General features: G+C 37.3%; 2 protein-coding genes and 1 pseudogene across 2 annotated transcripts; 2 read left to right on the top strand and 1 right to left on the bottom strand.

Moving 5' to 3' along the window:
- Window positions 1–553: 553 nt before the first annotated feature.
- On the top strand, window positions 554–1,511 carry LOC129562876 (olfactory receptor 4K2-like; annotated as a pseudogene).
- Window positions 1,512–11,152: 9,641 nt separating this feature from the next.
- On the bottom strand, window positions 11,153–12,176 carry LOC148776498 (olfactory receptor 4K3-like). Its single transcript, XM_088840313.1, has one exon. The coding sequence runs from the start codon at window positions 12,098–12,100 to the stop codon at window positions 11,153–11,155; it is 948 nt and encodes a 315-aa protein (XP_088696439.1). The 5' UTR covers window positions 12,101–12,176.
- A 13,246-nt stretch (window positions 12,177–25,422) lies between these two features.
- Window positions 25,423–26,376, top strand: LOC129542103 (olfactory receptor 4K2). Its single transcript, XM_055404186.2, has one exon. The coding sequence runs from the start codon at window positions 25,423–25,425 to the stop codon at window positions 26,374–26,376; it is 954 nt and encodes a 317-aa protein (XP_055260161.2).
- The last annotated feature ends 397 nt before the right edge of the window (window positions 26,377–26,773 follow it).

Here is a 26,773-nt window from a genome sequence, read left to right as displayed (position 1 = left end):
TTTACTTAAAGGAAAAATCATTTATCATCCTCCTAGGATAAGAAATAGGCTTCCTGAAATCAGTACATTAAACTGTTATTTAAATCCAGGGTTTTAGCAATAGTGGATCAAACATAAATTTCATTTTTTTGGTTTAACAGAAAACTTTGAGAGGTTCACCCCCATGAAAATTTTTATTTACCTTACTTGTTAAGTAGAACCCAATTACTGAGTGTACGCTTCCTCTGTGACTATGGATTATGTGACTCCTCAGCCAGTATTCAGAAAAGAATATTTTTGTATAGGTATGTGATGAGTATAATCCAGCATGTACTTGATGGTGATCAAACCAAGAAGTTTTCCATTTGTAGTGATATCTGACACAGATTGTTCAGTGGTTCCAAAAAGAAAAATATTTACTGAGCTAGTTAGTAGTTAGATTTTAGGTAATCAATATTCTAGTTAATTATTAACTGATATTATAACTCCTTCATGTGTAATTGTAGAAGTATTGCATTTTCTAATGCTGTCATTGTGTACCATTTTGTCATTATAGACCAGAGCCTGCAGATCAATGGAGGGAATCAACCATTCCAGAGTGTCTGAATTTGTGTTACTTGGACTTACTGATTCTCCTCAGCTCCAGATTTTCCTTTTTGTGATGTTTTCTGTTTTCTACTTAATGACCATGTTGGGCAATTGCCTGATTTTGCTCACGGTACTGTCCACCCCACACCTTCACTCCCCCATGTACTTCCTGCTCAGCAACCTGTCTCTCATCGACATGTGTCTGTCTTCCTTTGCCACTCCAAAGATGATCATGACTTCTTTGCTCAGCACAAGACCATCTCCTTTGAGGGATGCATTTCTCAGATCTTCTTTTTGCACCTCTTCACTGGGACTGAAATTGTGCTGCTCATCTCCATGTCTCTTGACAGGTACATTGCCATATGCAAACCTCTCCATTATTCATCAATTATGAGCCAAAGAGTATGTGTTGGGCTTGTGGCAACTTCTTCGACAGTGGACTTCTTGCATACAATGAGCCAGTTAGCTTTACTCTCTATTTACCCTTTTGTGGTTCCAATGTTGTAGACAGTCTCTTCTGTGACCTTCCTTTGGTCATCCAGCTGGCATGTGTAGACATATATGTTCTTGGAATCTTCATGATTTCAACCAGTGGTGTGATTGCTCTTGTAAGTTTTCTGCTTTTGCTCACTTCCTACATCACTGTTCTGGTCACTATCAAGAACCACTCCTCCACTGGATCATCTAAGGCTTTTTCTACCTGCACTGCACATTTCATAGTTGTGTTGATGTTCTTTGGGCCCTGCATCTTTATCTATGTGTGGCCTTTCACAGACTACCTGGTGGACAAAGTTCTCTCTGTTTTCTACACCATCTTTACCCCTTTTCTGAATCCACTTATCTATACTCTGAGAAACCAGGAAGTGAAAACAGCTGTGAAGAAGAAACTAAGTAACCAATATTTAACTCTTGGGAAAACTACTCCAATACATTCAGTACAATGAGCAAAGAGCTCCTACCTGAGATTTAGTATCATGTTTTGTTCTCAGAACAATAGAAAATTAAAGTTAGAATCTTTCAAGTCATTTAGTCTAAATTCATGAAAATCAGAAGTTAAAATTGAGAGATGTGAAGGATCATGCCTAAATGTTAGTGCTATGTTTGCCAGTCTTTTGCAATTATGGATCCATTTGAAAATCTGTTGAAATGTATAGGTTATCTTTATGGAAAATGCACATATTATCAAAATTGTGAACATAAATTCAGGAATTCATAGACTTCTGAATCCTAGAAACATAGATCCAGGTTCTTAGAGAAGCCTGAAATAAAATATTGCTCTTTTGTCTTTTAACCCAGAACATTCTCACTCAAAGTGTTATGGTATTCTGACGCTGTCCACTTGCGGAACTTAAATTAAGAATATTGGACATAACAGGTGTTTTCATGGCATTGGAATATTTTTGTGGAAAATTTATATTATGAAGAAGCTCTTTCGAATATTGTTGAACAATCTTGATTCAGTGGATACAACTGTTTGAGTTCTGAGTCAACTTTGAACAAAAGAGAACAGTTCAGAGGATACAAGATTTAATAATACCTTTTCTCAATAAGTATGTAGATCACTATCACACTTGATATAGCAAATAATTAATCAAACATCAATTGTAAAGCTTAAACCATAGAAAGTAAACTACTCAAATCTGACTGGCTTTCAAAACCTGGTTTGCTATCTTAGATCTGATGAATTTATTAATACCCCAGACTAAATGTTTGAAAAATTATAAACTATTAAATTCATGATAAATTTTTCATTTCCAAATAAATTTTCCCCAATTATTATTAGTCTCAGTGTGAGTATACAATATAAGGTAGCCTGTGGGAAGAAAAGATGGTAATTGTTTAAGAACTATATTGCAAAATTCTTCCTAATTTGGTATATTAAATATTATGCTGAATATGTTTTTTTAATTACAAGAAAGTCTTTGAAAATCAGCTGGTCAAACAATTTCCCTCACAGTTGAAGAACCTAAAGTCTAGAGAATCCATGAAGCTAGAGGCTGAATCACCATTAAGGCGCAAAGCTCATTGCTCTAAACATACATGAGACTTAGAATTAGATCTTGGATTTGTCATTTCCTAGTTGTATTATTCTGGAGAGTCACTTTACCTCTTTATTCCTTTTTTAATCTGTAACATGAAGATAATAAATGTAATTGCCCATTGTAATGATTTTGTAGAAAATGGACAGAATGGTTTCTCAAAATGTCATTTCATTTTTTCTTCTCACCAAGGTAGACTTCTATCTAAACTGTACTTCATTTTTAATAAGTATGTATTTGAAGAACAATTGTATAAGTATAACCACATTGGAGAAGGAGGTGGCAACCCACTCCAGTGTTCTTGCCTGGAGAATCCCAGGGACCGGGGAGCCTGGTCGGCTGCCGTCTGTGGGGTCACACAGAGTCGGACACGACTGAAGTGACTTAGCAGCAGCAGCAGCAACCACTATTTGTCAAACACAAAACTTGATATTCAGTTTTAGGATCTCTGTAATATTGTGGCTTAAGATGTACAGCAGAAAAACAATAAAACACTTTCCAGTTTTCCACTGCTAAAAGGGGGTGGCATGGAAAAACTAGATACAATTCCCTAATACTTTGAGTTTTCTCTGAATAACAATATACTGATAGGTTGCATCTCCTTAAGTTGACTGAGGTATATGAAAAGAGTTCAGGAAAAAACCTGTCATGGTGGATTATGACAGTTTGTAAGTTCCAGGAGAAAAACACAAGCCCCTGCCTTGCAAAGAAAGAAGTGGCATTAATAGTTTCTTTCATTTATCTCAGACTTTTAATGTTTTGACATGCTTCAACATAAACCAAGCCAAATATTTAATATCTGAAGTTAACTAATGTGCAGTTTAGGGACAAATGTAGCATTTGGACTAGGTATGAAATCACATTTTTAATTTGAAATACTGTTAATTTTAACCAAATCATAAATTCTTCCTTCTTGCTTCAAAGTCAGTTAGACAAATGAAAAACGGTTAAGGTAGAAATATACTTTTGCCTCATATACATTCTTTAGCAAAAATTATCATCTTTATTTTTAAATATAAACCTCAGGTCTAAAACTTTCATTTTAATTCAGTAATCAGTTGCTGAATATCTACTCTGCTTAAGGCCCTTGTTGGGTGCTGGAGATCCATTAAAGTACAAGATCTGTTTCTCTGTCTTTGAGGGACATGTATTTAGCAATAGATAGGTTCCATCTGTTGTAGGTTGAATTCCAGTCCCACCAGTTTATTTCTTGTGTAACCCTGAGCATGTATTTTTGATGTTTCTAAAACTCAATTTCTTCATCATAAAATGTGGAAATTTTATCGTGTATTTAACCATTTGGGATGTTGTGAAAATAAAAACACATATACATTTAACCAGCAGTGCTTAGCACTCGAAAGGGTTTATGAGTACTAGCTAATTATACTATTATTGTTGCTGTTGTTTTAAACATGATTAAAATTTCAGGCTTACTGAAATATAAATAGTTGTGCCTACTTGAACTTAAAGCCATGGTTTTAATACTGTAATAGGATGTGTCAATTAACTTAATATTAACTAATGCTAAAATATTGGATTTGTGCCAATTATTAATCTTTGATGTATTTCTGTAAATAAAGTTGTCCCTTTACATCTATGTTTTTCAAAAGAGGTATTATATTTTTGGGCTTTCTTATTTAAGTTGAAATATAGTCCAAGATTGCATGCAAGGGAAAAAATAATAAATACACAATGTTCAATAGACCAGTGTACTGTTGTTTTTAAATAGAGTGTATTTGATTTTTTAAACAGTGTTTTTAATGTTTTTATTTTCTATTTTTATATTTTTATTTTTATTGGAGACTAATTATTTTACAATATTACATTGGTTGGTTTTGCCATACATTGACATGAATCCGCCCCATAATGTTTTTAAATAGAATGTATATGATTAAAAAGCAATACAATGTTATTCACATGTTTATCTCTTGAACTTTTGTCCAAAAAATAGTGAAATGCTTTATAGTCATATATACATGGATGTATTAAAATATTAACTGGGGAATGAATGGTGACAATCATCTATTCATTTTATATATAGCATGTTATTAAATGTTTCAACAACAGAAAGACTTTGTCCAGACTTATGAAAGTATAAGGGAATTGTTCATGTAGCAATATGATAGATTTACAAAGACAGAACTGTTTGTATGAAGATAGGTACTGTTCAGGAAATTGTTAAAATTCAGTTCAGCTCAATTGCTCAGTCGTTTCTAACTCTTTGGAATCCCATGGACTGCAGCATGCCAGGCTTCCCTGTCCATCACCAACTCCCAGAGCTTGCTCAAACTCATGTCCATTGAGTTGGTGATGCCATCCAACCATCTCATCCTCTGTTGTCCTCTTCTCCACCTGCTTTCAATGCTCAGCATCTGGGTCTTTTCCAATGAGTCAGTTCTTTGCATCAGGTGCCAAAGTATTGGAATTTCAGCTTCAGCATCAGTCCTTTCAATGAATATTCAGGACTGATCTCCTTTAGGATTGACTGGTTGGATCTCCTTGCAGTCCAAGGGACTCTCAAGAGTCTTCTCCAACACCACAGTTCAAAAGCATCAATTCTTTGGCGATCAGCTTTCTTCACAGTCCAACTCTCACATCCATACATGACCACTGGAAAAACCATAGCCTTGACTAGACAGAACTTTGTTGGCAAAGTAATGTCTCTGCTTTTTAATATGCTATCCAGTTTCGTCATAACTTTCCTTCCAAGGAGTAAGTGTCTTAATTTCATGGCTGCAATCAGCGTCCGCAGTGATCTTGGAGCCCAAAAAATAAAGTCAGCCTCTGTTTCCACATCTATTTCCCATGAAGTGAAGGTTTGCAGAGGTAGTGCTGAATCTGAGATTTCAAGGCCACGTTGCAGGAAACTATGTCAGAAGGAAGGAATAGCATAGGCAAAGGCAGAGAAGCATAAATGTGCCTAGCGGGGAGACTTTCCTGGTGGTCTAGTAATTAAGATTCTGCATTTTCAATGGAGGGGGTGTGGGTTCAATCCATGGTAAGGGAATTAGGATCCCACATGCCACACAGCATGGCCAAATTTTTTTTTTAATTTATTTTAAAAAACTGCCAGGGAACTTAGGAGCTAAATGTGGTTTACTATTTCTAGAGAACAAGGTGTAATATTAGTGGTTATGGAAAGGGATTGTGCAGCCAGAGCTTCAGTTCAGTTCAGTTCAGTCACTCAGTCATGTCTGAGTCTGCAATTCCTTGGACTGCAGCATGCCAGGCCTCCCAGTCCATCACCAACTCCCGGAGTTTACTCAAACTCATATCCATTGAGTTGGTGATGCCATCCAACCATCTTTGGTGTGAAATAAAATTCACATTCTATAGCAAGGCAAGAAAACTGTGAAAAAACATTAAAAAAATTTCTTTGCTCTTTGGTCTCCTTACTCTCCTCTCCTGTGCATTGTGTATCTGTGTCGCGTATCGACCAAACCTCCCCCAAGAGCAGAAATGCCTGCTTAACCATAAACAGCAATATTCTCCTAGAATCAACAAGACAACTCCATAAAAGATAACATTCCTTCTTGATCTAGAAAGGGGCCATGATGACACGGGCTCAGTGGCAAAAAATCCACCTACCAGTGCAGCAGATGTAGGAAATATGGGTTCAATCGGACAAAGGAGCCTGGTGAATTACAGTCCATGGGGTCACAAAGAATCTGACATGACTGAGCACACACACACACATGATGACACTTAGATCTGGATTGTGTAAATTGTCAACAATGTATCATTTAATGTACAGCCCACTGTCTCAAAAAGCTTATATAGCTGTTCCTTGACTTCTAATGGATTAGAGGTCAAGTGGAACAGTTTTCAAAGATTTCTGAGATGCTATAAGGGTTTATATGGGAGACCTGGGTTTGATTCCAGGGTTGGGAAGATATCCTGGAGAAGGGAATGGCAACCCACTCTAGTATTCTTGCCTGGAGAATTCCATGGACAGAAGAGCCTGGTGAGTCCTGCTCTGCTGCTAAGTCACTTCAGTCATGCCCGACTCTGTGCGACCCCATAGAGAGCAGCCCACCAGGCTCCCCCGTCCCTGGGATTCTCCAGGCAAGAACACTGGAGTGGGTTGCCATTTCCTTCTCCAATGCATGAAAGTGAAAAGTGAAAGTGAAGTCGCTCAGTTGTGTCCAGCTCTTAGCGACCCCATGGACTGCAGCCCACCAGGCTCCTCTGTCCATGGGATTTTCCAGGCAAGAGTACTGGAGTGGGGTGCCATTGCCTTCTCCAGAGCTACAGTCCATGGGGTTGCAAAGAGTCAGACAAAACTGAGTGACTCACACACACACACACACACATTACAGTTATAATTCTTAATTTGGCTAAGGTAAAATGTTCCATATCTTTCTTAATCGATTGATTATAACGTTTTTTTATCAACTCTGGGATGCTAGATATATATGGCAGAGACAATGGGGAAGCACTGGGTAACTGAGAGAAGGCTAGAAGCAACAGGTTAATTTTCATACAGTTTCTATTTTGAGAACTTTTTACAGTTTTATCAAGTCATTTGATGGAAGTTTACTTATTTTCACTTATTTTGGTATATAAAAGGATGTGTAAAATATACAGTCTGTGCTTGAATACTTTGTTGTAGATGCAAAAGAAAAGATATCCTGGTTTTTCTTGTCTCTTTCCAATCTCTCCTGTATCTTTGAATCTTCTTATTTGACATGTATACTGAACTTTATGTTGTGTGGTAAGTTGACTTGCCAATGACTAGTAAGTTGGCCCAGCAATTTCTGGAAAGAAGGTTCCCTTTTCCTTCTTATTCTCTTCTTTTCTCATCACCTTGCACCTTGAAGCTATTTCCCAGAATCTCTTTAGCTCCCATACCCTGAAAAGACCTGCCTCTCTGAATGGCATGTTGGTGCATGTTCATTGAGGGAATAACACAGAAGTTGGTGAAATCTTTACATTAAGGTAAGATAATACCTGGAGGGGAGCAAGAAGGATTACAGAAGAAATCTGGACATCCCTGGTGAGGCATATACCACTTAGCTCTTGTCTCCCCAGTGGTGATGTTGATTTTGACATTGTTATTCCACTGTTTATGAAGATTAAATATATGAATTTATTCTCAAATATTTATTCCCCAAAGTTTATAATATAACAGGCTTCATTAAATGGATTACAAAAGAAAAACCAATATGGCTGGGGAATATACAACAATTACAGCGTATAGTAGGATATGAATCATCTGGATCCTGATTATGTCTTCAGTTCCATTTTGCATTCCTGTCCATCTTGAACACTAACTTTTCTTTTTCTCCAGTGTGCCAGACTCTATTCTGTTGGATTGTTTTCACATGCTATTTTATATGCTTAAATTCTGACAGTAATACTAGAAAGTGTGGCTTTTGAATAGGAGCAGTGGCTTTTCTGCTGGGAGAAAAACACATCTAAAGGGATTTTGAGACCAAGAAAGTAGTTTGGTGCCGATGGCTCATTGCTCGACACTCATCCAATCTAACACAAATCTCAATTTTATTTTATGTACATGTTTAACTTTTCTGAACAATATTAAGTATTTTGACATTTCAAAATACATTTACTTCTGATTTTATTTATTAGACTATAATTGGAATGAACATGTGAAGTAGTTTAAACTCAATGGAAGTAAATAGACAATAGGGAATCCAATTAATTAAATAAGAGAAACAAAAAGTGACATTTCATGACTCTATAGAACAGCACCGTAGACAGTTTTAATCAGGCTAATGACTCTTGGAGGTGAAGATGGAATCATACGTTAGGTTCAATATTTCTGGAAATCATTTGCTAGGTTGATCTTTTACACTGAACTATTGGGACTAAGTGTTAGGTTTCTTCTCTACGGTCATGAGACTGAAAGATTGAAGAGCACCTCAGAAAGCTATTTGGTGATAGAAAATATGAGACAAGGAGGGAGAAGCCACCATCAGTGGAGAGCTTAGAATGGGAACCGTGATCATTCTTTACTCTTACTTCTTAGGTTGGTGCTTATGCCAACTATCTAGATTTTGTCTTTGGGGCTAATATTCCATGTAGCATTCCTAATGCTTGGGATCTTATTCTAGAGCACATGCAAAGTTTCATGTAATGGAACCTATGACATTTATTTGGCTATAATTCTAGCAGTGTGCATGTTAGGATGTTAAAGTGGAAAACAAAATTCGTAGCCTGGGCATAGAAAACAACTAACGGAGCATTCCTTACTGTGGTTAGCCAACCATATGCTATTGATCAGAATTAAATATGAATATTCATCCAACTTGTAGATTTGGTATAACAGCATTGAGAAGGTGGGAAGACAGATTTATAGTGTTCATAGAGAATATTTACAGGGTTTTAAAAATATTTTTTCACTAACATAATTCATTAGTCCATCTCCCCAGTGACATTAAGCCTATTCATAAATTTTTTCTACTTCATCATAAGAAACATATGTAAGAATATATCTTTTGAATTCTATCAGGTCCAATAACTTTTCAAATAAATTTTTAAAAAAATAACACAATTGCAATTTATAGTTGTATACATTCAACATACAGACACAGAAACTTGAGTCAATATATTAAGCTATATATTCTTCATTATTGTAAGTATCCATCTATATCTTGCTATACATTTACCCACCCGAACACATATATCCATCTATTTGCCCATCCATTCACCTAATAATTTATTTACCTTTATATTCAACTCTTTACAATCTATTTATCTATCAATATATACATCTGTCCTTATCTAAACCCAAGCTATATAATATTACATACAATATTAGGCAAATTTTGACAATGCCAGTCAACTGGATAATTGGAAAACAAACTATAAATAGTTGCAAGTATTTATTTTTAAGCATTAACATTTTTCCTATGTATAACTCACAGAATGACAATAGTCAAATTGCTCTTAAAGGCAATTTATTTGTTGGCTAATTGGTAGAGGAGAAGAGAGACAGAAAGAGAAGAGGCACTTTCTTAGTAGGACTCTATCATCTTGCTGCTGCTGCTGCTGAGTCACTTCAGTCGTGTCCGACTCTGTGCGACCCCAAAGACAGTAGCCCACCAGGCTCCGCCGTCTCTGGGATTCTCCAGGCAAGAACACTGGAGTGGGTTCCCATTTCCTTCTCCAATGCATGAAAGTGAAAAGTGAAAGTGAAGTTGCTCAGTCGTATCCGACTCTTTGCGACCCCATGCACTATCATCTTAAAGGTATACAAACTTGGGAAAGTCATCTTATTTCCTGATTCTTAGTTTCATCATCAGTAAAATGAATAAATATTACTAGGTTATTTCTATGTTCTGAAGTCTCTAGTTATTAGGTATATCAACTAAGTTGAAGGAGCATTGTTTCATAGATTTCTTAAGTCAAATACTGTTTTGTTTTGTTTTGTTTTTACTTTACAATATTGTATTGGTTTTGCCGTACGTTGACATGAATCCCCACTGGGTGTACATGCGTTCCCTCAATACTGTGTTTAAGCATAAGGATCTTTTAGGAACTTAATGTTTACAATATGGCATTTGATTACAAAATGATACAGTAAATATCATGGAACCAAAATAGCGTACTGGTTAGAAAACAAACACTTTGTAGGTGAATGATCTAAAGAAAGAAAGTGAAAGTGTTAGTGGCTCAGTCGTGTCAGACTTTTTGTGACCCTATGGACTGTAGCCTGCCAGGTTCCTCTGTCCATGGGTTTTCCCCAGCAAGAAAACTGGAATGAGTTGTCATTTCATTCTCCAGGGGATCTTTCTGACCCAGTGATCGAACCCAGGTCTCTTGCAGTGCAGGCAGATTGTTCACCTTCTGAACCACCAGGGAAACCTGAGTGACCTAAATTCTGCCTTAAAAAACATGACCTTGAAAAGTTACCATGTCCTTGGATCTTAGTTTCATCTTCTGGAGATCAAGAATGTGGATGGGATTTGGTATATATTACTCCAGAGTCTTTCCATATGAATATGATTATAAGAATTTTCTTAGTGTTTACTGTACTGTTTTAAAATTGTTTAATCCACACAAGAGGGCATAGGGACTGAAATAAAGAACATTATTATTCTTATTGATGATAGGTTACAAAATATTAAATAGAAAACATCCTCACTTACCAAGAAACTGCAGTATTTTTTCTGACCTTTGAACTAAAATGTTATTCATCAACAATAAAAAATTCCACTATTATTTCAGTGTACAAGTGTTGGTACTTTCACATTTGCTCCTTTTCTTAATCATAAGAGCCTGTAAGGAAATCCACTCTTTCCTGAAAAACGTGAATGTCTTAATACGCAAATGAATACCTACATCTGACAATGGTTGAATATTCTAAAAAGTGAGTCCTTGTGAGGTAAAATTTTGGATATTGGTTTGATAATGTTCCATCATAAATATTATGCTGTGTGAGGAACTCTTAATATGACCAAAACTCAGTAACTGATGAGACTGATGATGAAAACAGTTCTGCCATGAAATATGTGATTTCTTGCACTAGCATGACAATGTTGACCAACAAAGTAAATGCTCATTTTTGTACGCGCAAAAGCAAATCAAGGGCTATGATCAGTCTTGCTAGACTTCAAGACACGGCTGCTAAGTTTTCTCATGGAATCCTTGACATCCTTATTTCTAAGGGTGTAGATGACTGGATTTAAGAGGGGAGTGAAAATGGTATAAAATACTGAGAGAACTTTGTCTATTGGGACATTTGTGAAAGGCCACACGTAAATGAAAATGCATGGGCCAAAGAAAAGAGTCACCACAGTGAAGTGGGCACCACAGGTGGAGAGAGCTTTGGAGGACCCACCCAAAGAACGTTGCCTAACAGTGACCAAGATGACAGAGTAGGAAATCACCAAAAGAACGAAGCACACTAGGGCAATCAGGCTGCTGGTTGAGATCATGAGCACGCCTAGAATGTATGTGTCTACGCAGGCAAGTTTAATCACTAAGGGAAGATCACAGAAGAAACTGTCCACTTCATTGGGCCCACAGAAGGGCAGATTCACAGTAAATGCGAGCTGACTCATAGAGTGGAAGATGACGACAATCCAGGAAAGTGTCACAAGCCCAAGGCACGTTCTCCAGTTCATGATGGTTAAATAGCGTAAGGGCTTACAAATAGCTACATACCTATCAAAAGACATGGATATCAGCAGCACAATCTCAACACCCCCTAAGAGATGCAGGAAGAATATCTGGGTGATGCAGCCTTCAAAAGAGACGACTTTGGGCTCCCTGAAGAAATCTGCAATCATTTTGGGAGTGGCAAATGAGGCCAGAGACATGTCAACGAAGGAGAGGTTGCCCAGCAGAAAGTACATGGGGGAGTGCAGGCGTGGCTCTGACACAATGGTGAGCACAATGAGGAGGTTCCCCAGCACAGTGGCTGCATAGACTACAGAGAAAAACAGGAAATAGACGATCTGGAGTTCCCAAGAACTGGAAAGACCCTGTAGTATGAATTCAGTTATGACCGACTGATTATTCCAGGCCATTCAGTTTGATTTCAGGAAGGACTCTGGCTTCCTGATGGAGGAGAATGAGGAAAAATACAGTGATTAAATACAAAGTGAGATTTTTCTGCATGAAATAATATAGGGGTTTCCCTCCACCAATAGTTTTCTGTTGTATCATTCTTCTGTTCACATTGCTCAAATATTTCCTCCGTGACCTTCCCAGATATTTTAACTAACTAATTAAAATATCAGTTCAGGTTAATTCTTATGATTTTGCAATTTGCTTAAAGTATGATGCCAATCTTTAGAAAATAAACAAAAATTCAGTTATGTGAATATTACTCCTTAGTTTGTGAAACACTTAAAAAAATCTCATAGGTAGCTGCCAAGTTTTGAATGGGAAAGGAATGGCAACCTTCTTCAAAACATGATGCCAGAGAAAGACTGGAGTGAACAATGTTCGAGAATTATGATTGATTATTAGTGGGAACACAATGATGCAAAGGAGGGTAGGCACTGGTTTTTTTGCAATGAGTTGGGTAAGGGAATACAACCTGAAAAAAATGGATACAGAGAAACAGTGTGTTTCAATTTTCTATTAGCCGTGGTTCAGAATAAAAATGAAATAGCCTCTTATTCTTAGTTCTCCATTTTAGTTAGGCAGGCATGTATGATCCTGTTCTGTGCCACCAATGCCATACACCTCAGAGGCTCTTGAACATGATATGGTTAAAGCCTGAAGTCTTCATATAGTTCCAAGTATATGGTAAATACAAAATCTCTGTTAAACACTCTGCTGCCTGAAGTCAGCTATTTTTTAACTGCTGGATTTTATAGATTTTCACCAAAGCAGTTTGCAACAGGAAACTTCCTATTTCTAGAGTTCACTTAGAAAAAATAGGAAACAGATTCACGTAGAGACAGGGAAAGATAATGGAGAACCTAGAAGAAGTTACGTCAAACAATAAGCTGTAAACATTAAAACTAGACTGCTTAGGGAAATCCTCACTGAGATCTAAGAAGACTTTACAAAATACACTGAAAGTCAATTGAAATGATGTATACCTAGAATTCACATCAAAGTCCTTTCATCTTGTCATCAAACCAAGTTTTTCTCTTCTCCTTTCTTTCTCAAAACTCTGATGTAAGTATGTATTCTAAATAAATTGTTCCATTACTAAGCAAATCTACACAGGCAAGTACTCATACTCTTGACTTTCTGTTTTGATGTTTGGTGCCCTTTCTCTAACTCCGCATTGTTCTGACTTTACCCATTTCAGAAACTAGGTTTGCTTCTGCACTCACATACCTGATATTGAAGAGGATGCCTCCAGTACAGCTTACACTTAAATTGGTGTAGCAGAAAGAGCAGTGACTTGGGATTGAGAAAATGTGGATTCAAATCTTGTCCTAGATATGCAAGATTAGATAATCCACTGCATTAACGGGTACCTCTGATTCTTCATGTGATAATGATGAAGTGGGTTGATCTAGATGGTTTTAGGATCCTTTCCACAGACATATTAACCTTCCGATACTCAACTAGTCCCTGAAAGCAGTGGCGACCACTCCAGAGTGACCTCAGATCAATCTACTGCCTAATTTCTGGATAAAAGAGACTCAAATCTTTGAGACCTTTGTATTTATAACATCTGTACTGATATGAGTGGATTCAATAAATTTCATGGCATGAAAAGAACCAGTTACTCCCTGGAGGAACTAACACATGTTCAAGTTCCAATGGGAATTATTAGAACATTCAACACATTTTGTCCAGAGTTAAAGATAGATCATAAAGTGTCATTATTATTCTTAAATGCTCTCTGTACATGGAGTGAATATGATGGGAAAGATGTAAGGGAGAATCCTTATCTTGGGCCACAGCAAAGATAAGACAAATAGGATCTATTATTTGGCTTGGGGGATACAAATGTTATCTCTCAGTTCATTGAAAAATAAATGAGAATGTGTTTCCCTGTTTGAGACCAGAAAAATTCATACTCTTAAAAGAAGTGTTCAGAACCTATGTGAGGAAAAGTTTAAAGCCCTCCTGCTGCTGCTGCTGCTAAGTCACTTTAGTCGTGTCCGACTCTGTGTGACCCCATAGACGGAAGCCCACCAGGCTCCCCCTTCCCTGGGATTCTCCAGGCAAGAAAACTGGAGTGGGTTGCCATTTCCTTCTCCAGTGTCCTCCTACAAGACTAAAATATAGACTTGATCAAATGGAAACATAAACCATGATCTTGAATCAGGATGTACATCATAAAGATGTCAGTTCGCCTTAAATGAATTTATAGAGTTAATGCAATTTAAATATAAGTTACATCAGGGCTCTTTGATCTAGATAAACTAACTACAAAATTCATTTGGAAAAATAAAATGCAAACAAGCAAGAGGAGCCAGGGAAACATTTTAAAAAATAGAGCAATGGAAAAGGATGAGTTCTAGAGTGCATGAAACCATGCTATAAAGATGCCATAAATAAAACAAATGATATTGATGAATTAATATAAAAACAATTAAAAAACAAAATTAAAAACCAAGGAATAGGCTTACTTTCACATGGAAATAAAGTATATAAAAAGTGAAGTTTCTAAAATGAGTAGGGGGCAATTAGTGCTTTTTAACAAGGGATTTTGAGATAGTTGGATAGCCACCTGGAAAAGAACTGCATTAATTCCTCATAACTTACCTGCCACTATTCAAAATTGGACACATATTTATTTGTAAAACCTGATTTTCTTTTTATATCTAGGGGAGGAAATCATTCCCAACTGTAACTCAAAATTCATTAATAATAAGGGAAAATTGAATATTTTGATTACAAACGTTTTCATGGCAGAGATGCAAAAGCATAGCTGACACAAATGAATACTTAGAAAAAAATCTAATCTTTAAGGACGAGTCGATGATACATAAAGAGCTAGTGAGCGAGTAAAAAGACCACCAACCACGCAGAGAAACGGAGAAAGATGTGCAAACGTGTTGTTGTTTTTCAGTTGCTAAGTTGTGTCCGACTCTTTGCGACCCTTTGGACTGCAGTGTGCCAGGCTTCCCTGTGCTTCCCTATCGCCCAGAGTTTGTTCAGAGTCATGTCCATTGAGTCAGTAATGCCATCTGACCATCTCATCCTCTGTTGCCCGCTTCTCCTCCTGCCTTCAATCTTTCCCAGCATCAGGGTTTTTCCAATGAGTTGGCTCTTTGAATCAGGTGGCTTAAGTATTGGTGTTTCAGCATCAGTCTTTCCAATGAATATTCAGGGTTGATTTCCTTTAGGATTGACTCTTTTGATCTCCTTGCTGTCTAAGGGACTTTCAAGAGTCTTCTCCAACACCGCAGTCGAAAAGCATCAGTTCTTCGGCTCTCAGCCTTCTTCATGGTCCAACACTCACATCCGTACATTACTGCTGGAAAAACCATAATTTTGACTATATGGACCTTTGTCAGCCAAGTGATGTCTTTGTTTTTTAAAACACTGCTTAGGTTTGTCATAGCTTTTCTTCCAGGGAGCAAGCATTTTTTAATTTCATGGCTGCAGTCACCGTCTGCACTAATTTTAGAGCCAAAGAAAATAAAGTCTGTCACTGTTTTCATTGTTTCCCCAACTATTTGCCATTAAGTGATAGGACTGGATGCCATGATCTTAGTTTTTTGAATGTTGAGTTTTAAGCCAGCTTTTTACTCTCCTCTTTTACCTTCATCAAGAGGTTCTTTAGTTCCTCTTCACTTTCTGTAGTAAGGGTGGTGTCATCTGCATATCTGAGGTTACTATATTTCTCCTGGAAATCTTGATTCCAGCTTGGCATTTTGCATGATGCAAATAAGTACAAGCTATATAAAAGATGTTCAAACTTTAATAGGAAAATGTATTAGGGAATTCCCTGGTGGGTCGGTGGTTAGGACTTGGTGATTTCACTGTAGTGGGCCTAGAATTTGATCCCTGGTTGGGGAACTAAGATCACATAAGCTACATGGTGCAGCCAAAAAAAAAAAAAAGCTGTTAAATTGCACTGAGACACTGTTTATCAACTATCATATGCAAAATAATTTATATCAGATAAAAATCTAACAGCTTGGAAACCTACTATAGTTTGAACTTCTTTACACAGGAACTGTATCCCAGTACAGTAGAATGAAAACTGGAACCCTGCAAACTCGCACAGGTCTCTGGAGCTCACACAACTCTGTAACCAAATTTTATTGCTCAAAGCAATTTTCAAGGCCAGCCAAGATCCATGGGGTTGGGAAAATGTCCAGTTTTTATTTGAAGAAGATGTAATATATGCTGGTTGTGATTTCCAATCTATCTCTGTTCACTCTCTGGATACAATTAGTTACAGTCTTCTACATGAAAAATATGCCCAGTAAATTTCAAGACTCCCAAATTCTCAACCATTTGGCTAGAAGTCCAGGGTCTTTTCTTCTGCACCAGCTCCACATATATGTGTATGTGTGTGTAGGTGGTTCCTTGGGTGCAGATCTTCTTCATATGAATCAAAAGACATCTCTGTTCTACTCTCCACACACCCAACCTACAATGATGAGACTCTGATCAGTTAATTGTGACAGACACACCAATTAAAAAAGAAGAGAAACAAAAGGCACATAGTGGGACTTGGCCCATGGCTATTCTAAAATACTTCTGGGGCAGTTTCCCTGGGGCTGGGAATGCGCTTTGACTATGGTTAGGCTCATTATTGTTTCAGATGTTTCTTCTGTTACTTTCTCTCTTTCTTCTCTTGAAATTCTCACCACACGTATGTTATACCTTTTGTAGCAGTCCCACAGACTTTGGATATTCTCTCTCTTTTCTTTTTACAGACTTTGTTCTCTTTGCTTTTCAGGGTTTCTATTAATATTTGAGGCATCCTCAAGCTAACATATTCTTTCCTTAGCCACATCCAGGGTACCAACAAGCCCATCAGAGGCATTCTTCATTTCTGTTTCAGTGTTTTGATCTATTGCATTACCCTTTTGGTGCTTTCTTAGGATTTCTATCTCTTTGCTTACATTGTCCATCTGTTCTTGCATGTTGTCTACCTTATCCATTAGCATGTACATAACATTTGTTTTAAATTCCTAGTCTGGTAATTCCAATATTCCCAATGTATCTGGTTCTGATGCTTATTCTGCCTCTTCAAACTATGGATTTTTCTTAAAGTTGTTGTTTTCATTTTGGAATGCCTTGTAATTTTTTTTTTTTTTTTTGGATGGTCAAACCTGGGTAAAAGGAGCTACCATAAACAGGCCTTAAATAATGTGGTAGTGAAATGCAGGGGTGAAAGGAAGTTTTCTATAGACCCATGATTAGGTCTCAGAGTTTCAGTAAGCCTGTACTTCTGGGTGAACTTCATAAATGTTTCTCTCTCTTTTTTTTTTCCTACCAGCTTGGGTAGGATAGAAAGTCTAGAGTGAGCTAGAGTTGGGATTTTCCTTTCTCCCATATGGAAGGCCAAAGCTGACTAGAGATGGGGTATTCCTCATCCTCTAGGTCAGCTGGGCTCTGATAATATCCTATCAGGTTAGGCTCTGGCTAAATGGTTTCTCTTGGGGCAGACATTGTTAACGTGTGTATGTGTGCTCTGACATATTTCAAAATGGTTCTTTTCCCTCTCCCCCTCTGCTGGAAGCTGGAGGGGATTTTTCTCTGATATACTGTGAGAATCTAGTCTAACTCTTGGAGGTAAATAATATAAAATTTTGCTCCTATGATCAGGTCCTCTAGTTTATAACACTCAAAGTTGTCCATACTGAGCCTCCACAATTAGTCAATTACAGTTCAAAGTTTCCCACCCTGTCCTGGTTACCTGGCCATTTCTATCTAAGAGTCTTTGCTCTTATAACTGGTGACTCCTGTTTTGCCTGCATTTCTCTCCAACATTGGAGGCAGAGATTTGCCTGCGTCCCATCTCTCTTAATATCCTAGAAGAGTTGTTTTTTGTCTGTTCACCTCCAATATACATTTCTTTATACACACATACTCCCATTGTTACATAGTTGACCCTTGAACAACACAGGTTTGAACTGTCAAAGTCCATTTATATGTGAATGTTTTTCAGTAGTAAATATGAGAACACTACACAATTCGAGGTTGGTTGAATCCATGGATGTTGAATGGTGGACACAGAGGGCTTACTATCAAGTTACACACAAATTTTTGACTTCTTATTCCTAACCCCCATGTTGTTCAAGGGTCAACTATAGTTTCAAGAGTAAGACATGTGACTTCTTGGAATGTTTTCAAGGTTCATTCAGGTTGTAGCATGTATCACTATTTTATACCTCATTCCATTTCATGGCCAAATAATATTCCATTGTATGGCTATCCAACATATAGTTTATTCATTTATCAGTTTATAGATGTTTCCATATTTTGGCTGCTGTGAATAGTGCTACTACAAACATTTATGTACAAGTTTTTGACACAAAAGGCTGCATATTAAATTATTCCATTTGTATGAAATGTCAGGAATAGACAAACGCATTCAGAAAACAGATTACTGATGGTAAGGGCTTGGGGAAAGGAGGTTTGGGAGTGTTTGCTCAATAAATACAGGTTTTCCTTTTGGATAAAATGTTCTGGAACATGCAAGGGGATAGTGCCAGTCATTGACAAAAAAATGTTCTGGAACTCGATGGTGGTGATAATTGCACAGTACTCAGAATATACTAAATATCACTAAAGATAAACTTTATATTATATGTATTTTACTGCAAACAAAATTAATAAGAAGTGAAAAATATCCAAATCCATATAAAGACGGAAACACATCAAACTTCTTTATTCTCAGTCCCTGATGTGGCCAGTGTCAGTCTACTCTGTACTGTTTGATTTTTACAGAATTAAGATCCTATGATACACGTGACCAACCAGTTTGCTTTTCATTTGATGGTTTATTGTAGACAATGCAGTGTATTCAAATTCAAGTATTTCTTTTCATGACAGCTGTATTTTTTAATGTAAGGGTATTCTGGAACTTATATCATTCCTTTACTAATAGGTAATCAGATTTTTTCCCTTATTTTTCCCACTGCTTACTCTGTTAAAATAAATATTTTTGTCATAGTTTAAAGGATCACTGCTTTTATTTCCATGAATTGATTCTCAATAGAAAGACTTATGAGTCAAATGACGTTGAAGAAAAGTATATTTTAAGTTTAGAAGTTATTGCCAGGATATTGGGTTTGTTTGTTTTTAACACTGCAGTTTATACATTCATCAATGATATGCATGTGTGCTAAGTCGCTTCAGTCATATCTGACTCTGTGATACTGCGGACTATAGCCTGCCAGGATCCTCTGTCCATGGGGAGTCTCCAGGCAAGAATACTGAAGTGGGTTGCCATGCCCTCCTTCAGGGAATCGTCCCCATCCAGAGATCAAACCCCCATCTCTTATGTCTTCTGCATTGGCAGGTAGGTTCTTTACTACTAGTACCACCTGGGAAGCCCTGTCCATGATACAAAATATCCTTAAATATTCTTCTAAATTTTGATCAATTTGATGAGAAAAAATGGCATTGATTTTTATTTTAATATGCAGTTCCCTGGCCATTAATGAGGTTTATTTGTTAAATATTTTTCATAGGTTTATTTGTTATTAGGTATAATTTATTCTAGGAATTACTTATTTAGTTTTTTGGGGGTTTTTTTGGCCAATCTTTTTCCCTATTGAAATTTTTTCTTATTAATTTACTGGAGATATTTCAAAATACTTTTTGCATAAAGTTACAGACAAGGATTGAAGTTATTTATTTATTTTCCATGTAGATGTGTATGCGTGCTTAGTTTCTCCAGTCGTGTCTGACTCTTTGCAACCCTGTAGCCCACCAGGCTCCTCTGTCCATGGGATTATCTAGGCAACAATGCTGGAGTGGGTTGCCATGCCCTCCTCTAGGGGATTTTCCTAACCCCGGGATCCAACCCGCATCTCTTGTGTCTCTTGCATTGCAGGTAGGTCCTTTACCACTGAGCCACTGGGGAAGCCCCTTTCCATACGGATATCCAATAACAAAAAACAATTGTTATACAGTCCTTTGCTAAAAGGGCTCTTCTTTCCTATTGAATTATTTTGGTACCTTTTTTGAAAATCAGTTATCACATATGTGAAATTCTTCTGGACTTTCCATTCTGTTCCATGCATCTATTTTTTAGGCAAACACAATAATGATTACTATGGCTTTATAATAAGTGCTGAAAACAGATTTTGTGAGCCTAGCAAATTTGTTCTGTTCACATTGTTTCTGTGATCTTAAGTTCTCTGAAATTTCATAATAATTTTATAATAAATTAAGCCTGCTGGGGCAATGATTAGCATGATGCTAAATGTATACAACAATTAGGAGATAATGAACTTGTTTATAGTATTGTGTCTTTTTATCTATGAGCACAGTCTGGTCCCCATCATCTTTTCATCCTTGGACCCAGGAAGATGGATAAAGAGCAACAGGGGAATTATGCATTGAATCTTAAAACTTCTGCTCAAATGTGACACATCTGGCACAAAACTTCTGCCCATATTATTTTGAATAAATAAGTCATGTTTCCAAGGCTTTAGTTAAAAAAAAAAGTGGGAATTATACTCCTTTTACAGCAATGGAAACAGTGTCAAACTTTATTTTTTGGGGGCTCCAAAATCACTGCAGATGTTGATTGCAGCCATGAAATTAAAAGATGCTTACTCCTTGGAAGGAAAGTTATGACCAACCTTGATAATATATTAAAAAGCAGAGACATTACTTTGCCAACAAAGGTCCGTCTAGTCAAGGCTATGGTTTTTCCCGTGGTCATGTATGGATGTGAGAGTTGGACTGTGAAGAAAGCTGATCGCCGAAGAATTGATGCTTTTGAACTGTGGTGTTGGAGAAGGCTCTTGAGAGCCCCTTGGACTGCAAGGAGATCCAACCAGTCCATTCTAAGGGAGATCGATCCTGGGTGTTCATTGGAAGGACTGATGCTAAAGCTGAAACTGCAATACTCTGGCCACCTCATGCAACGAGTTGACTCACTGGAAAAGACTCTGATGCTGGGAGGGGTTGGGGGCGGGAGGAGAAGGGGACGACCGAGAATGAGATGGCTGGATGGCATCACCGACTCTGTGGACATGAGTTTGAGTGAACTCCGGGAGTTGGTGATGGACAGGGAGGCCTGGCTTGCTGTGATTCATGGGGTCGCGGAGAGTCAGACATGACTGAGCGACTGAACTGAACTGAACTGAACAGCAATGGAGGGTCTCTGAAGAGATGAACTAAGTAGAATAAGATAGCCTATTGTTCAATTAATAAATAACTCATAATGATAGTTACTTGGAATTCTTATTTATCCCAATAACATACACATTGCTAATACTTTAATCAAAGGGATCTCTCTATACCCATTTAATTCAATAATTTCCTGCCTTCAAATTCTCTCTTCTCAAGTCATCTGTATAAATCCTTACAAAATATTGATTTCAAGTCACCATAACTCTGCCTATAGTCTTACAATGAGCCTTTGTTGTCTTTAACATCAAGTCCTATTTTAGAGTGGCATTCTTATTCTTCTAAACTGCTAACTGAATATCTTGTTCCTGCAAATAAGTTCCACTATTTCATTTCCCACATACTTTTTTCCCTTACCAAACAAATTTTAAGTTTTCATTATAGGTCAGCTTCATGATATTTCCTTTGTAAGAACATTTTCTTGATTGATTAAGCACACCACAATTTTTCCCTTATCTACAATCCAGTTTACTCTTTATCTCTAAGAATAGCTTGAAAACTTGATATATATGAGACATTGTTTCACAAATTGCTTTATTTATGAGTGTTCAGTTACTCCAAAAAATTATACATTACTTAAAGCAGAAATAAATGTTCCTGGATTTTATTCTCCCATGACCTCTAGAACAAGGTTAGATAATCAAGAGTGCTAATTAAAATTTGTTGACATCTCCTTCTACCTTCTAAATGTTGGCTTTCCCAACTTCCATCCCCTGAATCTCTCAGGTCCAGGTAAAAACAATCATTGTAAATTCCCATGAGAAAATTAATATATCTTCCTGTTGTGAACTAAATCAAACCACTTTTGTTGTTGAAAAGATCCCATTGAAATATGATTTCTTGGTCAATTCCCAAGTCCCTACAACTTCCATTTTATCAACAGCTGCTACACAGCTAATGATTCACCTCGGTCATTAATTTATATTTGAAACTAACTCCTCCACATTCAGTCGCTCAGTCACTTGACACTGTGTATACTATAAAGCCCTGATTCCGCTATAGATCTGGTAAGCAAAGGTGCTCTTTTCTTTTCTTTTTTCCTGTGTCTTTCCTACTTCCACCTTCTAACTCTGGAGGGTTAGATCATTAAAACAGTTTGCATATGTTGGCATATACGAAGGGAGAATTCAAATAGAAGTGGGACTAAGCCTTAAGAGACATATCCTTTAGAAGACAAGGTAAAATTTTAAGTCATGTAATCATGTAATTACAAATATTTGTAGGAGGAACATACTCCTATTTAAGGAAAAAAAGAAATAAAGAAGCAGTTGAATGCCTTTCTTTGGGATAATGGCTATGTTGCAATATACTTTATACTCAGTCTTCTTCAGCTCAGTTCAGTTCAGTCGCTCTTTGTGACACCATAGACTGTTCATCACCACCCTGAAACTTGCTCAAACTCATGTACATTGAGTTGGTGATGCCATCCAACCATCTTATCCTCTGTTGTCCCTTTCTCCTCCTGCCTTCAATCTTTCTCAGCATCAGAGTCTTTTCAAATGAGTCAGTTCATCGCATAAGGTGGCCAAAGTATTGGAGTTTCAGCTGAATCAGTCCTTCCAATGAATATTCAGGCCTGATTTCCTTTGGATGGACTGGTTGGATTTCCTTGCAGTCCAAGGGACTCTCAAGAGTCTTCTCTAACACCACAGTTCAAAAGCACTAGTTCTTTGGTGCTCAGCTTTCTTTATAGTCCAGCTCTCACGTTCATACATGACTACTGGAAAAACCATAGCTTTGACTAGACGGACCTTTGTTGGCAAAGTAATGTCTCTGCTTTTTAATATGCTATCTAGGTTGGTCATAACTTTCTTTCCAAGGAGTAAGCATTTTTTAATTTCATGAATGCAGTCACCATCTGCAGTGATTTTGGAGCCCAGAAAAATAAAGTCTGTCACTGTTTCCACTGTTTCCCCATCTATTTGCCATGAAGTGATGGGACCAGATGCCATGATCTTAGTTTTCTGAATGTTGAGTTTTAAGACAACTTTTCACTCTCCTCTTTCACCTTCATCAAGAGGCTCTTTAATTCTTCCTCGCTTTCTGCCATAAGGGTGGTGTCATCTGCATATCTGAGGTTATTGATATTTCTTCCAGCAATCTTGATTCCAGCTTGTGCTTAATCCAGTCCAGCATTTCTCATGATGTACTCTGCATATAAGTTAAATTAGCAGGGTGACAATACACAGCCTTGATGTACTTCTTTCCCTATTTGGAACCAGTCTGTTGTTCCATGTCCAGTTCTAACTGATGCTTCCTGACCTGCATACAGGTTTCTCAAGAGGCAGGTCAGGTGGTCTAGTATTCCCATCTCTTTAAGAATTTTCCACAGTTTGTTGTGATCCACACAGTCAAAGATTTTGGCATAGTCAATAAAACAGAAGTAAATGTTTTTTCTGGAACTTTCTTGCTTTTTCGATGATCCAGTGGACCTCTGCTTCCTCTGCCTTTTGTAAATCCAGCTTGAACGTCTAGAAGTTCACGGTTCATGTGCTATTGAATCCTGGCTTGAAGAATTTTGATCATTACTCTGCTAGCATGAAAGATGAGTGCAATTGTGCAGTAGTTTGAGCATTCTTTGGCATTGCTTTTCTTTGTGGTTGGAATGAAAACTGACTTTCCAGTCCTGTGGCCGCTGCTGAGTTTTCCAAATTTGCTGGCATATTGAGTGCAGCATTTTCACAGCATCATCTTTCAGGATTTGAAATAGCTCAACTGGAATTCCATCACCTCTGCTAGCTTTGTTCATAGAATGCTTCCTAAGGCCAACTTGACTTTGCATTCCAGGATGTCTGGCTCTAGGTGAGTGATCATACCATCATGATTATCTGTGTCATGAAGATCTTTTTTTTGTATAGTTCATCTGTGTATTCTTGCCACATCTTCTTAATAATTTCTGCTTCTGTTAGGTCCATACTATTTCTGTTCTTTACTGTGCCCGTCTTTGCATGGAATGTTCCCTCGGTATCTCTAATTTTCTTGAAGAGATCTCTAGTCTTTCCCATTCTATTGTTTTCCTCTATTTCTTTGCATTGATCTTTGAGGAAGGCTTTCTTATCTCTCTTTGCTATTCTTTGGAACTCTGCATTCAACTGGGTATATCTTTCCTTTTCTCCTCTGCCTTTTGCTTCTCTTCTTTTCATAGCTATTTGTAATGCCTCCTCAGACAACCATTTTGCCTTTTGCATTTCTTTTTCTTGGGGTTGGTTTTGATCACTGCCTCCTGTACAATGTCATGAACCTCCATCCATAGTTCTTCAGGCACTCTGTTTATCAGATCTTACCCCTTGAATCTACTTCTCACTTCTACCTATAATCATAAGGGATTTGATTTAGGTCATACCTGAATGGTCTAGTGGTTTTCCCTACTTTCTTCAATTTAAGTCTGAATTTGGCAATAAGGAGTTCATGATCTGAGTGACAGTCAGCTCCCAGTCTTGTTTTTGCTGACTTATAAGGCTTCTTAGTTTGGGTAAATATCAACAAAACTAACTTTCTTAGTGTTTCTGGTAGGTCTCAATCGGATGAATTTTATCCATAAATATGTTAATGATTGTCTATAAATTTATAAGAGTTTTGCAACTGTCAACTTAAGTCTGTCCATAATATTGCTTAAGAGCCCATGTCACTTATATGCAATATAATTTTTAATGTTGTTTCGCTATGGATAATTTTATTTATGGAAATCCATACTTTCAGTATGGATAAGTTTCTAAATGACTAAACCTGTGTGTGTGTGTGTGTGTGTGTGTGTGCATGCATTTAACACACAATCAGCCCAGAGTAAGTGCTTCCTTAATGTGAGTTCTTATCTTTGAAATTACACAGGCTAATCTCATTTGGATTGTCCATTAGCACTAGGAAGGAAAGTGCTGTTTTCAACATCTATGACTTAAGTGGTACTTCACCATGATCCCTAATATCCTACCTTTCAAATCAATATAGCCAATGAAGGTGGAAAGAATACTAAAGATAATTTTTCCTAGAGGAAACAAAGTCTATGAAAATGAACCTGGGAAATAGAGCCTTTGCTTCAATAGAATCATATTTTATCTTGAATTTGTTTTTCTTTGATGCAGATTTCCAATTATCAGTCAGGACGATGGATGTGGCGAACGAGTCTACAGTTTCTGATTTTGTTTTGCTAGGACTCTCTAAATCCTGGAAGCTACAGACATTTTTCTTCGTGGTGTTTTCGCTGTTTTATGTGGCGACAATGGTGGGTAATAGCCTCATAGTCATCACAGTGATAGCCGACTCTCATCTGCACTCCCCCATGTACTTCCTGCTCACCAACCTTTCCTTCATTGATATGTCTCTTGCTTCCTTTGCAACCCCTAAGATGATTACAGACTACCTCAGTGGACACAAAACCATCTCCTTTGATGGCTGCATCACCCAGATATTTTTTCTACACCTTTTTACTGGCACTGAGATTATTTTACTAATGGCTATGTCTTTTGATAGGTATATTGCAATATGCAAGCCTCTCCACTATGCTTCAATCATAAGTCCCCAGATGTGTGTGGCCCTTGTGGTGGCTTCCTGGGTTGTAGGAGTCATGCATTCACTGAGCCAGGTCATATTCGCTCTCACATTGCCATTCTGTGGTCCCAGTCAGGTAGATAGCTTTTTCTGTGACCTTCCTGTGGTGTTCCAACTAGCATGTGTAAATACTTATGTCCTGGGCCTCTTTATGATCTCAACAAGTGGCATCATTGCCTTGTCCTGCTTTATTCTTTTATTCAGTTCTTATGTTATTGTCTTGGTTACTATCGGAAATCGTTCTTCAAAAGGAACGTCTAAAGTTCTTTCTACCTGCACAGCTCATTTCATTGTTGTCTTCATGTTCTTTGGGCCCTGCGTCTTCATCTATATGTGGCCACTAAGCAGTTTTCTGATAGACAAGATTCTATCTGTGTTTTATACCATCTTTACTCCCATTCTGAACCCAGTAATCTATACTTTGAGAAATCAGGAAGTGAAAACAGCCATGAGGAAACTGAAGAATAAGCTTCTAAATTCTAACAAGGCAACTCCATTGCAATATTTTTAGTTTTAACATCTAGTTTTATTCCTGGGTATTAATTGCCACATTTTTTGTGTGTACACAGTACACATTAGGCTTTTATTTCTCAAGTTATTATCAACTTGAAACTGCCAAAATTTGTGAAATCACAAGTTCATGTTAAAACTATCCTCATACATGTATTTTAAATACATTTTAAATTTCAGAAAAGCAAGCTGGCAGAAGCAAATTTTTCCAGATGCAAAGAATATCTATAAAAATGTCAAGAGTGATTGCTTCAGTTAGGAAATTCAATATTACATTCTATTCATTGGAAAAGAGGAATAGAAAATGAGAAGAGGAAGTATTGATCAAAAGATAACTAGAAGATAATGACATTTACATACAACTAACAGCTGAGTTACTCAGAGAACTCTAAAGTATG

This window comes from Moschus berezovskii, chromosome 9, assembly GCF_049115385.1.
Source record: "Moschus berezovskii isolate FMDL1 chromosome 9, NW_MosBer_1.0, whole genome shotgun sequence".
Taxonomy (NCBI): Eukaryota; Metazoa; Chordata; class Mammalia; order Artiodactyla; family Moschidae; genus Moschus; species Moschus berezovskii.
This window is presented reverse-complemented; position numbering and strand designations above follow the sequence as displayed.

Bases quoted from the DNA above. Each gene is read 5' to 3' on its own strand.
- LOC129542103 (XM_055404186.2), top strand. From the start codon at position 25,423: ATGGATGTGGCGAACGAGTCTACAGTTTCTGATTTTGTTTTGCTAGGA.
- LOC148776498 (XM_088840313.1), bottom strand. From the start codon at position 12,100: ATGGCCTGGAATAATCAGTCGGTCATAACTGAATTCATACTACAGGGT.